Source organism: Pholis gunnellus (assembly GCF_910591455.1).
Source record: "Pholis gunnellus genome assembly, chromosome: 15".
In the NCBI taxonomy this organism is placed as follows: domain Eukaryota; kingdom Metazoa; phylum Chordata; class Actinopteri; order Perciformes; family Pholidae; genus Pholis; species Pholis gunnellus.
This window is the reverse complement of record NC_136542.1, coordinates 11,945,655-11,958,824: the sequence shown is the minus strand read 5'-3', so window position 1 is coordinate 11,958,824 and position 13,170 is coordinate 11,945,655. Positions and strand designations below refer to the sequence as shown.

General features: G+C 40.6%; 2 protein-coding genes across 2 annotated transcripts; one reads left to right on the top strand and one right to left on the bottom strand.

Annotated features, from left to right (window-relative positions):
- Positions 1-1,234: 1,234 nt before the first annotated feature.
- Positions 1,235-7,741, bottom strand: hspa4l (heat shock protein 4 like; the record flags this gene model as incomplete). The annotated part of the gene is made up of 19 exons (XM_079175219.1): positions 1,235-1,511; positions 1,601-1,762; positions 2,094-2,213; positions 2,351-2,458; positions 2,556-2,681; positions 3,147-3,290; positions 3,582-3,656; positions 3,793-3,989; positions 4,184-4,317; positions 4,522-4,628; positions 4,762-4,913; positions 5,012-5,088; positions 5,182-5,426; positions 5,515-5,648; positions 5,749-5,848; positions 5,937-6,059; positions 6,232-6,372; positions 6,539-6,596; positions 7,635-7,741. The coding sequence occupies 19 exons, from the start codon at positions 7,739-7,741 to the stop codon at positions 1,323-1,325; spliced, it is 2,499 nt and encodes an 832-aa protein (XP_079031345.1). The 3' UTR covers positions 1,235-1,322.
- Positions 7,742-9,615: 1,874 nt separating this feature from the next.
- On the top strand, positions 9,616-12,558 carry chmp3 (charged multivesicular body protein 3). Its single transcript, XM_079174853.1, has 6 exons — positions 9,616-9,752; positions 10,286-10,346; positions 10,724-10,903; positions 11,022-11,143; positions 11,295-11,409; positions 11,552-12,558. Exons 1-6 carry the CDS (start codon positions 9,708-9,710, stop codon positions 11,689-11,691), a joined length of 663 nt encoding a protein of 220 aa, XP_079030979.1. The 5' UTR covers positions 9,616-9,707; the 3' UTR covers positions 11,692-12,558.
- The last annotated feature ends 612 nt before the right edge of the window (positions 12,559-13,170 follow it).

Here is a 13,170-nt window from a genome sequence, read left to right as displayed (position 1 = left end):
CACCGCCAAAGTAGTTCATGATTCATTTTTGTGTTGACGTTTCTGCTCTTATTTCCAAAATTACAATCACAGAACTGAAACTGTTTGTTTTGATTAACAAAGACTGGCATTGTGAATTAAAAGTAATTGGAAGAAAATTCATTAAAAATAAAGAAATATTTCTAAAATAAAACTGCTGGAATTAAATACAAATGACAACAATAAAGTTATTTTTAAAAAACTAAAAAGGTATTGTTTTTTTCAGAATTTCCTGGTTGCATTAAACATTTCATCTGTTGTTATTCACCTTATTAGTATTTCAATTTATTTATTATTTTAATCAATGTATGTCCAATTTATGCACTAACTTCAGGGCTCCATACACATTATCCTTTAAAGTGTAGATTTACTTGCAGAGTTAAAAAGATCAAACCGCAGGTGTGTAATCACAGACCTTCAGTTCACTCTTTAGATTCTTTACAAGTGTACAAAATTAGCCAATAGTTTTGTCAGCAACCAGGGTCCCTCTCATGTTGTCCTTTTGCAGATCAAGTAGTAGTAGTAGTAATAGTTATAGTTGAAGAATAGTAGTAAGAGTAGTCGTAGTACAGAATGAATTTGGCCAATTTCTTTCAGGTTCCGTTGCAGAAAATACATTTTTTTTTCTTCTTTAAATCCCTGAATTTAAGTGTGGAAAAATGCAAGAAAACAAAAAGAAAATAGGCAACCAATCACTTACTAAAGAGATCTGGTGTATCCAGCATTGCCATTGTACTAGGAATATGTATCTTCATGTACATACGCTGGCTGCTTTTATTTACTAAAATAGTATTTACAGTTTCTAGACATGGACATCATTTCAAACTCATTAGATACAAATATATATAATTTGTATCATTGCATACAAATAAATAGTTCCGCAATAACAATTATTTGGACAGCACTAGGTAGAGGGAAAGGATTTACTGCAGATACTGGATGCTTATTAGACACCTGGAACACAAAGGGTGCCTTCCTGTGAGGTACAGAGGAAACAGTTTAACGTCAGAATCAGAGTTTCATCTATTGCATCATTCTTTCATTTATTAAGTATGTCAAATCTTAGAGAGAGTAAAGCACACCATTGTCACACATGAGGATGAAAACAAAAACCTCAACAGGTTCAGTCCAATGGAGGGGGGAGGGGGGGGGGGGGGGGGGGGGGGGGGCACGAAAAAACAAATCCACAGAAGTGGCTGGTGACGATTGAGAAATGGTCCCAGGTGTTGACGTTTCTACTGTCTAAATGCTCAGTTGTGGTAAACGCGGTGATGATTGCAGAGTCTGCTTCTCAGACGCTGATCTCAGTCCACCTCCATCTCTTTCGTGCCCGGCTTTGTGTGCTGGCTTCCCTTTGCGTCTCCCTTCCCTTCTGCTGCTTGCTTGGCTGCAGGGCCATTATGAGCTTCACTGTTTTGGTCATTCACTTCAGGGGCCTCCTCCACTGTGGGTTTTTGCCTGTTGATCATTGGATTACATCTGTCCTCCAGTTCCTGGTGAGTAGGACGCATAGAAATTGTTGGCAAAAGAACCTCACCGCTAATTAAATCAATAATGAAATCTCAAATAGTCATTCACATACCTGTATTTTGGCAATGATGTCTGCTACTTTAACAACGGGGTCTTGAGTAATACCAAGTTTACTCTGTGCGTTCATCCTGCCGTTCATCCAAACCATGCTTTCATTCACACACCTCTCCACAGTGATCATTTCCTCTGCACTCAAATGCAGGTATCGCTCATCCTAGGGGAGAATTTGTGACAAGAAGATTACGAAAGTTACATCTACAAATCCAAAAGGTTTTCAGTGGGTGTCACTGAAACCAAACCAATAAAAAGGCATTGATGTGACACAACAATTTTTAGAATGTATGTGCAGACCAGTGTGTTAAATATCACACAGGTAGAACACATTGCAATTGCACTGGCAATTTGTCAGACCTGGTTGACTAAGAAACTTCATAGGCATACTTGTAAAGAACTGTGCAAAACCAAAAAATGAAAGAAAACTACTATCATTCAATTATTAAAGAAGATGTGTAAATGCATTGCATCCCTCGATGAGAAGGATTTACCTTTTGTTTATAGGAATCCACAAACTTCATGTAGAGTTGCAGTTTCTTTCCCAGCTCTTCAAAAGCTCGTGGCCTGTCCTCGTGCTCTCTGTGCCGATCCTGAATGGGTTGACCCAACCTCTAGAAAATAACAGAATTGACGTAAATGTTGACGGTGATTCTCACTTTAACCTTAACATTCACCTCTTAGCCTCAGTCGAGCTCTAGTAGTTAGTTAAAATCCCATATTGATATTGAAATCTAAAATAAAAACAAACCCTGAGTGCATCCAGCTTCTCCTCATAGACTTGTTTGGGTTGGTCCTCTCCGTCCTCATACAGCCAGTTCTCTGTGTCCTCCAGCATCAGGGTCAGCCGGTTACTGTCCTGGTATTAATGGCCAAACAGAAAACAGATTTTAAGTAAATACAGAAGTAGAAAACCTGCTCGGTACATCAGAAATATGTAAGAGAGCAGCACTCACATCCTCAGTGATATACTTTTCATAGATCCCACAAAGTTTGTCCCGCAGATCGTACACATACTCCTCAACAGCATTCTTAGCATCATTCTGCTCTTTCACCAATTTGTCCTGGATAATCATCTGATGCTGTGAGGGGGAAAAACACAAACAATGTCACAGGACAGCAAAAGCAATAGCAGCAATACCTTAAATATAGTGCTGTCTGACGAATAACATCATAAATATTCATGTCAAAGTGGAGTTGAATGAACACCTCTAACATGGTCAAGAAAAAAAATGACATTCATTGATTAATACCTTCATTGTAGTCTTAATGTTTCTGACAGGAAAATCGTTATCGATATTCAGACTGCCTGGATATTTAAAAAGCTAGCTGTCATTGTAGCTGGTCGAAATAAATATTTCAAGCCTTGCGATAAGCATTAAAGGAAAGGCTTATTGACACACACGTAAACTGTCACCCTGGGAAACAATCCCAGACCACAACAGGACGAGTACATATTGGGTTTAATTCCACTCCATCCATTAGTGCAAACAGCGTTTCAATCAGGCCATGACTCTGCTTTTACAAAGGCCAGCAGGAGCTCTCACCTCATAATCCACAAAGTCGTTGAGGACATCACTGTCGAGCTGTCGAATGTTGTTGGCCACGATGGGCAGCTCAATACTCTTCACTTTGACTTTGGGTTTGCTTGCCCCTGCTGCTGGGTCCGGCTTATCCCCAGACGCCCCCTCCTAGAGTTTGGAAACCAGGCAACACTTTAGACCTCACGTAACTTCTTTTGTAATTCTACAGTTGTTATAGACGGGACACTTCACCAAACTAATACGAATATATTTTTCAGCCTAATTAATACGATTGTATATTATTCCTGCATCGATAGGCACTGTTTACATACATTCAGTACCATTCTTTTCTCATGTTTCTATGAAGTGTGTTACTAAATACTAATGTTAGAATCTTCATTATCTCAATATAATATAAAAATGTCTGCATATCCCTAAATTAAACTAAGTCCAGCTGACCTTACTGCTGGAACTGTTGTCCTCGCTCTGCTGGTCCTCCTGGCTTTGGCCTTCCTGGTCCACCTGCATTTTGGTCTGAGACACAACACACATTCAGCTCTTTTATCAAAGTCAGGTTATAATTAAAAAAGCAATATAAACAGTTACTGTACATTAGACAAATGATTTTTTCCTTGATTGCACTAAAGAACATGTGGTAAAAACATCTCACCTGGTCCTCTGCCCGGCCTTCATTCTGCACCATCGGCTCTGAGTCGATTTGCATGTCCTCTCCCTCCCCTTTCTGCTTCTCGATCAGCGAGGCGCTGGACACACTGAAGATGCCATGGACGTTAACGCGCACTTTGACCTTCACTTTAGAGCTTTCTCCGTCTGGCTGGGGAGCCACATTCTGTACAGAGAAACATCCTGGTGGCAGATGGGAACAAAATGAGTCGTTTGTTAAAGAGCTATTAAACGCCCTCAACATATTCCCCTCAGAGACGGATGTTGCAAACTGATATCCCACCTGAGAGTACCTTCCCTCCCACCACACACACACACATTTGTTTGGCTGGCTCATTATAGGACCATAAAAACTGTGGCAGAGTGAGCGGCGTTACCTATCCTGTGGTCTGGGTAGGGGAGCTCTTGAGGGCAGCTGTAGAAGGCTTCGAGGTCAAAGGGCTCCTTCTTGTGAAAGGTGATCACTTTGGAAAATGGAGCAGCGTGGTTCTTACTGAACACCTCACACTCTCTGTAACACAAAATGCAGTGAGGTGGAAAAAAAAGCTCAGTCAGGTTGTTGAAAGCCAGTCAGCAAATACTGCATCTTCGATCTAGCTGACCTCGCTTGATTTATCACATAGAGAAAAGACTAAAAGAGAAATATAATGGCTTGTTCTATGTATATTAGTGCTGCCATGCATGGTTAGTTAGGATACGGTCCAAATTTCCTTACCCCAATCCATCCTCTGTTGGTGTTTTCCAGCGAAGAGTAATGGGAAAGGGAACCACGTCGGTGATGGAGAATTCGCGCACCTTAAATGCTGGAGACAAAATTGCACACTACACCGAAACAAACCGCACACACACACACACACCACACAATTAAATTATATGTGACGAGCTACAGAATATTTGTACCGTGCATCCAAACTAGAAAACGTGATCTGTCGGTGTGGAGAGAGACGAGTCACACCTGAAGTGCACAGCCTCTAGCGACGGCTTCGTCTGCATTGAGCGTGGTGCTGATGTCTTTGCCGAAAAACTTGGCGATTCTCTCTTTGACAGCTGGGATTCTCGTGGCTCCTCCAACTACCTCCACTGCATAGATATCATCCCGACTCAGCTCTGCCCACAAAACACACACACACACACACAGGACTGAGTAGATTCTTACAACAGCATTACAGTATATACACAAATTCAACCAAATTTGCGGCACATACTCGATTGTTCAAGGACTGCTTTCAGCGGCATCTCTACTCTCATCAGATATTGAGCGCTCATGTCTTCAAACTGGCCCCTATACGTTAAAAATGAAGAACAAACGTTATTTATAATGCTAGATTTCCCCCGAAGAGATGCACAATTAAGGAGTAAAACTTGAAAGTTGTACCTGTTCATCCTGCCGGAAACATCAATGTCATTCATGAAGCACTCTATGTTCAGAGGCAGGTCGGAGCAGTTGGCACTCATTAGCTTCTTCAGCTTCTCACACTCCTGGTGCAGCCGCAGCAGAGCCCTCGGGTTCTCCCTCACATTTAGCTTGTACTTGCTCTTAAACTCCTCGCAGAAGTAATCTACCAGCGCCTCGTCAAAATTGCGCCCACCAAGGTACAGGTCAAACGCCGTGGCGAGGACCTGACGGGGCAGAATCGACACTGAGCCGGGTTTCAAAGCTGCAGGTGTAGGCGTGAATGGAGGTTGGGAAAAAGGCGAAAGGTCTAACCTTGAGTTTGCCTTTGTTGAAGGCAGTGATGGAGACCTGGAATGATGAATGTCCCATATCAACAAATACCACATTTCTTGGCCTCTCTTCCAGAGTAGGAAGGTCCTGCTTGTAGATCCCGTAGGCCAAAGCCACTGTGAATTAAAAAAAAATACAAATGAAACACGCAGACTTTTGTGTTTTTGCACCCATACAAAAAATGTCACTGTGATCAATTTCGCCAAGAACACTGACCTGCAGTGGTATCATTAATGAGCCGTAAACAGTTCAGCCCTGCTATTTGAGACGCATCAAACACTGATCGCCTTTCAGCGTCTGTGAAGAAACTTGGGACCTGTAAAACAAAGCACAGCTCAATATGCGTCATTGAACCACTTTGTGAATTATGCAGATGCTCTTTCTGTAATGTTTTCCTCACTCACAGAGATGACACAGTCCACCACCGGCTTCTTCAGGGCGCTCTCTGACGTCTCCTTCAGCTTGGTGAGCAGCATCCCTGTGATCTGCTCAACTGTGAACACTTTGTCCTCATCCAAATAACGCACCTGTAAACATCATACAGTTAGGACCTGCTAGGCCAATTTAAAGGCGATATGGTAAGACATATCAAGCATCCAGCCAATGAGTTGTTTGTGGAGGTAAATTACAAAAAGCTTCCCATTCACTTATAAACATCATGGTTGAATTTGAATAGCAAAGGGAAAAACAGTAATTCACCTTAATTCCAGTGTTTCCATTGGGCAGTTTATGTAAGCTGTAAGGCAGTTTGTGTTTTTCCGCTTGGATAAATGGGTCATCAAATGCTCTGCCGTGGAACTTTTTGAATCCATGGACTGTATTTTTGAAGTTTGTTGTCATCTGAAATAAGAAGACGCTCAGTACAAATGGTAGCTATTTTGTAAATGTGAAGCATAAAGATTATAAAACTCATAATCAACAAGACAACTTTAAAATTTATCCAATCATTTCAGTGTAATGTTGCATTTATTACAGAAATTAGACAAACTGCCATGGATGATCTTACTTGACTCTTGGCTGCATTTCCAATCATGCGGTTTTTGGAGGCCAAAGATACACAAGCCCTTGATGGGAGACAAGTGCATCAGCAAATTAGGTAGGCTACAGCAGAAATAACCCTGTTAACAGATGTGGCAGACGAGGCAGAACTCTAATTGACTGAATGTCGCAGACAGAATCAAATGTCGAGCGCTGAGAGATTTCGATTTGGGAAATTACACAAGGGAGTCTGAGGAAGAACCACAAACTAGGGCAGTGAGACAGAACAGTTCACCTTCAAAAGTAAGCAAGCTCAAAATATTACCTCCCCAACTCGTATAACTCTTATTTCTTGGAGCAGACAAACTGCAAACCATTGTCTTTACTGAGATAAATGCGTCTAGTCATACAAGGTTTAGGGATCCATTTCGCACTGGCTGACAGTGACAAGTCACTCCCTAGTTTCACCTTGCCACAGAAATATCCCCATTCACTTAAAGGTGCAATGCCCATCCTCCTTTTTCCAGCTGCACATCCCTGTTTGCAGGATGCTGCAGCAAATGTACTCCAGTTGGCCTCAGAGTCAGAAACCTATATGGAAATGTCTTAGTATTGTAAGATTAGTTCATTAATTACATCTTCCATGAATAAAACGGCATTAATTCCCTGTTAATTCTGGGCTGGTCCTTGTAGAGGATGTAGCTTCTTGGCTGGCCCTGATAGGCGCACTATGACCATTTCATATCAAAAACATTATTTATTTTTCCTTTACAGAATACAGCACTGACATTAACATGCTTTGTCATCTAGATAACATCCTGTTTTCTTTAAGTTACTCGTCTCAGTGAACTTTGAGGTGCACTGTGTTACCAGGAGACATGCCGGGGGTCATTTCAGAAAGCGGCCGACACACGCGACATTTAGACCTACACGTTAACCTGCTGTGATGGTGAATAAACCAATAGCTAGAGGCCGCATCACCACCACCACATACACCACCACCCCTGCTGCCTGTACACCACCATCGCTCAGCCAGTGCGCCCCCAGTTTGCAATCATTGCGTAATAAACTCGCAGACAGACCACATTTCCACGGTGATGATGACGGTAAATATTTATACTTACGGCGTGCATCTGTCACTGTACTCGTTGGCAATGGTTTCAATGCCACCGCTCCTGGCCACACCAATGTAACAATTTTGGTAACCCACATCGATCCCTACCACTGACATAATGAGCGTCTAAAATGCACCTCTTGTAAATATATCCTCCACAACGACGCACTACAACAGTTACATACAATGACGGTCTATTCCTAAACGACTTGTAATTAAGCGTGTCCTGTGCTCTGAAAAACTACGAGGAAGCTATCTGAAGGGAGTACTAACTGAATTACTAGCTGTTATGTAAGTCGAGCTGTTTATAGCGAACTCATTGAGAGTAATCCCAGGGAGCGGTGATGTCCAGACCGGATTCTCCCTCTCCTAGGCGGCCCCTCTCATCACCCAGCGGCTCTAACTCAGACTCGCGGATTCTCTCGAACCCGCCCCCCACACGTCTGTGATTGGCTGCGTCACACCCTAACCCTTGTGTGATTGGTGGACAAAGCAACCCATAACAGAAAAATCTAGAACTCCCTGGAAAGTGGGACCGTGGAATACGTCACGAGCGGTAGTAGGGGCAGCAGGGGCATTACAGCGATGTTTGCCCTCAATTTAAGATGTCAAGTAGAGCGTCTCGGTCTAAATGTCACGTGCTGTAGGAGCGATGGTTGCACATTACAGTTATATCTGTGAGAAGTAGCGTTACATATATCTGGAGCTTGCAAGTTGTCTGTCTGAAAGGCTTCGGACAGAGAAACCAACACACCGGTGACACAGGTGTGGTCAGGCCATATCATGTACAATATGTGATAACTGGTAAATGGAAAGAATAAGCCAAATAAACCATCATCATCCTGGGCTGGTGCACTGCATCACTGAATATCTCTTTAACACAGGTTCCTCTGTGGATTCTTTATGCATGAATATTTAATTCCATTATTTTCCATGTATATTTTGCAGTGGTGTAAGAAGTACTTATATCCTTTTCTTAAATAAAAAAATTGTAATACCGCCTGCATCAAGACTTTATTTCACTAATACCACAGAAGTATTATTAGCTAAAAAATATTTAAAGTATGAAAAGCATAGGCTACTTGCCTCTTTGGAATGTATTACTTTATACAACATATTATTAAATTAGTATTAACATTATTGTGGAACAAGCATTTTAATGGAAGTAAAGGTGGAGATAATAATTACTACTTTATATGCTGTTGGGTATAGTTGTATCTATAACAAACTATTGTTGTTTGAAAAATCGAACAGAGGTGTTGAATGAAAAACCCTATCTGTAAAAGAGCCGGTAACAATGACGGTTAGATAAGTACAGTGGCGTTAAAAGAAGGCCACCATATCTCCCTCTGAAATGTAGCGGTGTAGTAGAAAATAGCATAAAGAAAACTACTCAAAGTAAATATACCATACCTGGAAATTGCCAATTTGTACAGTAATTGAGTACATTTCCACCAGTGACTCATTGACTTTTATTTCTGCATAAAGATACAAAGTGTTAGAAAATAACTAACAGGGAAGAACTAACTTTAGACATTTTACATGGAGCCATGCAATAGATCTCTTAAAAGGAATTGCGACTAGTAAACTCAAGTTAAAGAAATGTTGACTTTTGTTTTGACCAATACCTTTCAGATATCTTCAAATGAAATGTATGATAAATAATTATGATGTCTTTAAATGTGCTGAAATAATTGTAATTATGGTTAGTCAAAATTTAATTGAGATATCTGGAATTAAGGTGTCTGAGTCAGAATGTAATTACAGATATTTAAATTGTTACAACTCAAAAAAAATATTTAAGTAAAGTTTTGACTGATCATTGAATGCACTGTTAATATCTTTTATTTAAAACAATTGTATAGATTTAAATAGATTTACCATAAACACATAATTGTGTGTCTGCTTCGATGTTATCCTCACTAGAACACTTGTCCTTGTTTCCTTGATGAGGACCAGGTAGACTGAACGTTCCCTCATGTTCGTACTGAGCCCGAGAACAGGAAGTGCTGTTTCAACAAGCTGAGCTAGCTAGCTAGTGTCAGTCAAGTGGGTTAGCTTGGCATTTAACTCAATAGTCAAAATGGGGCTGTTCGGCAAATCACCAGACAAATCACCCAAAGACCTGGTGAGTAGTTAGTGTTGAAGACCAGGTCTGTCTTTGAGTGTTGTGTCCGTAGTAAGACAACAACGACAGCGCCTTTTGCTAACCCTGCTAACGTTAGCTGTCAGTTTAACGCCCCATACTTCGTCCAATCTGTTGCTACTTCTTGCTAACTGATGTTGGTCTCGTGTGAAAAGAACTAACAGTCCCTGTAATAGTACCCAGTGTTAACCCGCAGTATGTGTACAGTCTATAACGTCATACACTTGTTTGTATGGCTCAGTAAACGATGAGCCAATCTTATTTTGAATTGTGTAGCAAGAGCTAGCTAGTTAGCATACACGCTAACACTCGTCTGCTGTCAGTAGCTCGAATGTAAACAAGTCCTGATTGTGTTCTCTTTAGCGTAGCTTTGATTTGTTACAATGTAACGCTAGCTGGTTAAACTTGTACATTGCTTTAGTCTAATACACGAAATGCCATGTTGAAGAGGGTAATACAAACGTACTTCAACTGGCAATATTAACGCACTTTGTAACAACAATGTATACTTTCAGGTGAATGAGTGGTCTCAAAAAATCAGGAAGGAAACGAGAGTGCTTGACAGACAAATTCGAGGTAAGATGCAGTCAACATGTGGCACTAAACTGCTTTTTATAAAAGGATATTTTTATTGTAAAATGTCTGTTTATTTTTACATTTATGTCGTTTCATGATTAGTCTATCATTTTAACTATATGAAAATAAATGGAAGAGATAATCACATGTCTTGAAGCAAAATAAGGACAATTTGCTTTAAAACATCGATTTGAACTGACAACAGCTGACTATCTCAATGACAAATAAAATAACCTAACAGTATAAAGTATAAATGACTTCTTAATAAGATGATACATTTGTGTTGTTGCATAATGTCATTATCCACTACATGCAATGACCGAATTATATGTTATTAGTTTTTGTGGTGTACATAATGGTATGCCCTCTTCTTTCAGATATTCAAAGGGAAGAAGAAAAAGTTAAAAGATCCATCAAAGATGCTGCCAAAAGGGGCCAGAGGGATGTGTGTGTGGTTCTCGCAAAGGAGATGATTCAGTCCAAACGAGCTGTCACCAAACTTTACGCTTCCAAAGCCCAAATGAACTCTGTGCAACTCAGCATGAAGAATCAGCTTGGTGAGTTTTGAGTATATCACCTGAGTGATTGGACTGGGGAATATTTAAAGTTTCATCATAGAACTTAATGTTATCCTCTGCACTGTCAGTGAAGGGAATGTATTTTGTACATTTGTAGCTCTAGTGCGTGTAGCCGGGTCCCTGCAGAAGAGTACGGAGGTGATGAAAGCGATGCAGAACCTTGTCAAAATCCCAGAGATCCAGGCCACCATGAGGGAACTATCAAAGGAGATGATGAAGGTCAGCAGCAGTGTCCGACACGAATAGATACAATTTACTTATAATCAAGTGAATGCAACGCTGTGGCTTAATCAGACCACCATCTGCCATTACTTCTTTACAAGAAAAAGTTGCTAAGCCATGGCATTGTGTGTACATATTCATCTTTCAGGCTGGCATCATTGAGGAAATGCTGGAAGACACATTTGAGAGCATGGAAGATGGAGAGGAGATGGAGGAAGCAGCGGAGGAGGAAGTTGACAAGATCCTCTTTGAGATCACAGCAGGTGCAGACATTTGTTCAACTAAATCCTCACAGTACATTGTTACATTCCTGTTTCCTTAAAGGTTTTGGTGTCTAGATTTTCTCAGGATGTAGGTCTGAATAATACTGAATGCTCTGTTTCATGGTTCTATTTGCTTTGTTAGGGGCCCTTGGCAAAGCGCCAAGCAAAGTCACAGACGCCCTGCCTGAATTACAGCCTGCTGCAGCTGCTGCAGCTTCAGAGGATGAGTCAGAAGAGGACATTGAAGCAATGCAGTCAAGATTGGCGGCTCTGAGGAGCTAAGCCAATCTGCCACGGTTCTGTCAAAGGCGGTTTACTCGCTCCAATAAGGACAGAGACAATTCTGGTGCTGGGTTTACAGTGCTAAGCATCCTCCAAGCTTCATGTTATAATTATTATTTCACATAATCATTTGGGGTTAACTTTGTGCTATGACAGTTAATGTCTTTAAAAAGTTTTTTTTATAGAACATTTGGTCTACTCGGATACAAAGAAATGTGTTTTTGCTTTTTGTCTTTTTATTATCAGGGGTAACCCGAGGTAAGTCTTATTATCCAAAGTCAAACAGAAGGTTTTTGAAAGTGTATATAATGTAAGTATGAAAAGCCTGCTGTGCCTATAGTGGTTCATCATATCTTCTGTCCTAAGTTATGGAATGGTGATGGACATACTTGGGTATTTATGATCCAAACAATGATTAAATAACCACCCTGCACTTAAATCACACCCTTGATCACTACTCGGCAGTTGTTCTGATCTGTTTCGGATACATTTTGCAAACAGCTCTTCTGTTTACTGGTAACTGTCCTACATTATCTGAGTCACTAGAGATGGTGGGTGGATTTCTCCTTTGATAGTCTGTACAGTCAATATGTATCTATGTGGTCATACATGTTAAGTGAAATCATCGGAAAAATGCACGCATATACCACCCGAACCGATTTTCTTTGCATTAACATTTAGCTCGGTTAATGTTCGACTTTGTGTCACATTTGAGTTCCTTCTCAGCAGGAAGATGCAGAGGAAGTTGAAGGGTTGGTTAGTGCAGGACCTATGTATTGTGGAAGTATTGTGTGTATCATTTTTCTATGTGAATTGGGAAAAAATAAGGAAATAAACTTTTAAGATCCAAGGTTGCCAATAAGCAAACTGTATTACACATGTTTCTGCTTTTAGCAATTACTTACCGTACGTTTAGCTCTTCAACGTCAAAATATACATGAAATGTTTGGCTGAATCTAATCAGAGGCTTTTGGGAAATCTGAACCTGCTGACTTGCAACAGCCCACTCAACTGTTGAGAAACTGAACTGCACGGAAAATCTAAATCTGTTGACACAAAAACCTGTCCCGCAACTAAAACTGCTCAGCGATAGTCTAGCAATAACCATGTGCTGGAAGTACGAAACTATGTCTAATAATTCATCTTTATATTCAACCGGACAACGGCAGTAATATTACATTGATATGTGGAGTATTTTTTAAGAAGGGCAGGAAACGTAAAGCCTTATTTTTAAGACATTTCTTGGCTTCAGAATGGACAAAAGGATTAGATTTCAATAGTCGCAGCACTCCCTCAGAAGCTTTTGTTGTACTTGTTCTCTGGCTTCAGTATGTAGGCCACAGGCTGACAAAGGTACTGTAGCTCTAATGGAGCAGGTGTTCCCAGGTTTGCTGAGAGATTTCATACCCATTAAGAGCTGTATTACTCTAGTAAATTCTATTTGGCTATATTATAACGTGTAGCACTGAAACAATTGAT

Bases quoted from the DNA above. Each gene is read 5' to 3' on its own strand.
- chmp3 (XM_079174853.1), top strand. From the start codon at position 9,708: ATGGGGCTGTTCGGCAAATCACCAGACAAATCACCCAAAGACCTG. The intron at 11,144-11,294 runs GTCAGCAGCAGT...TTCATCTTTCAG, and splicing joins TATCAAAGGAGATGATGAAG to GCTGGCATCATTGAGGAAAT. The intron at 11,410-11,551 runs GTGCAGACATTT...TTGCTTTGTTAG, and splicing joins CCTCTTTGAGATCACAGCAG to GGGCCCTTGGCAAAGCGCCA.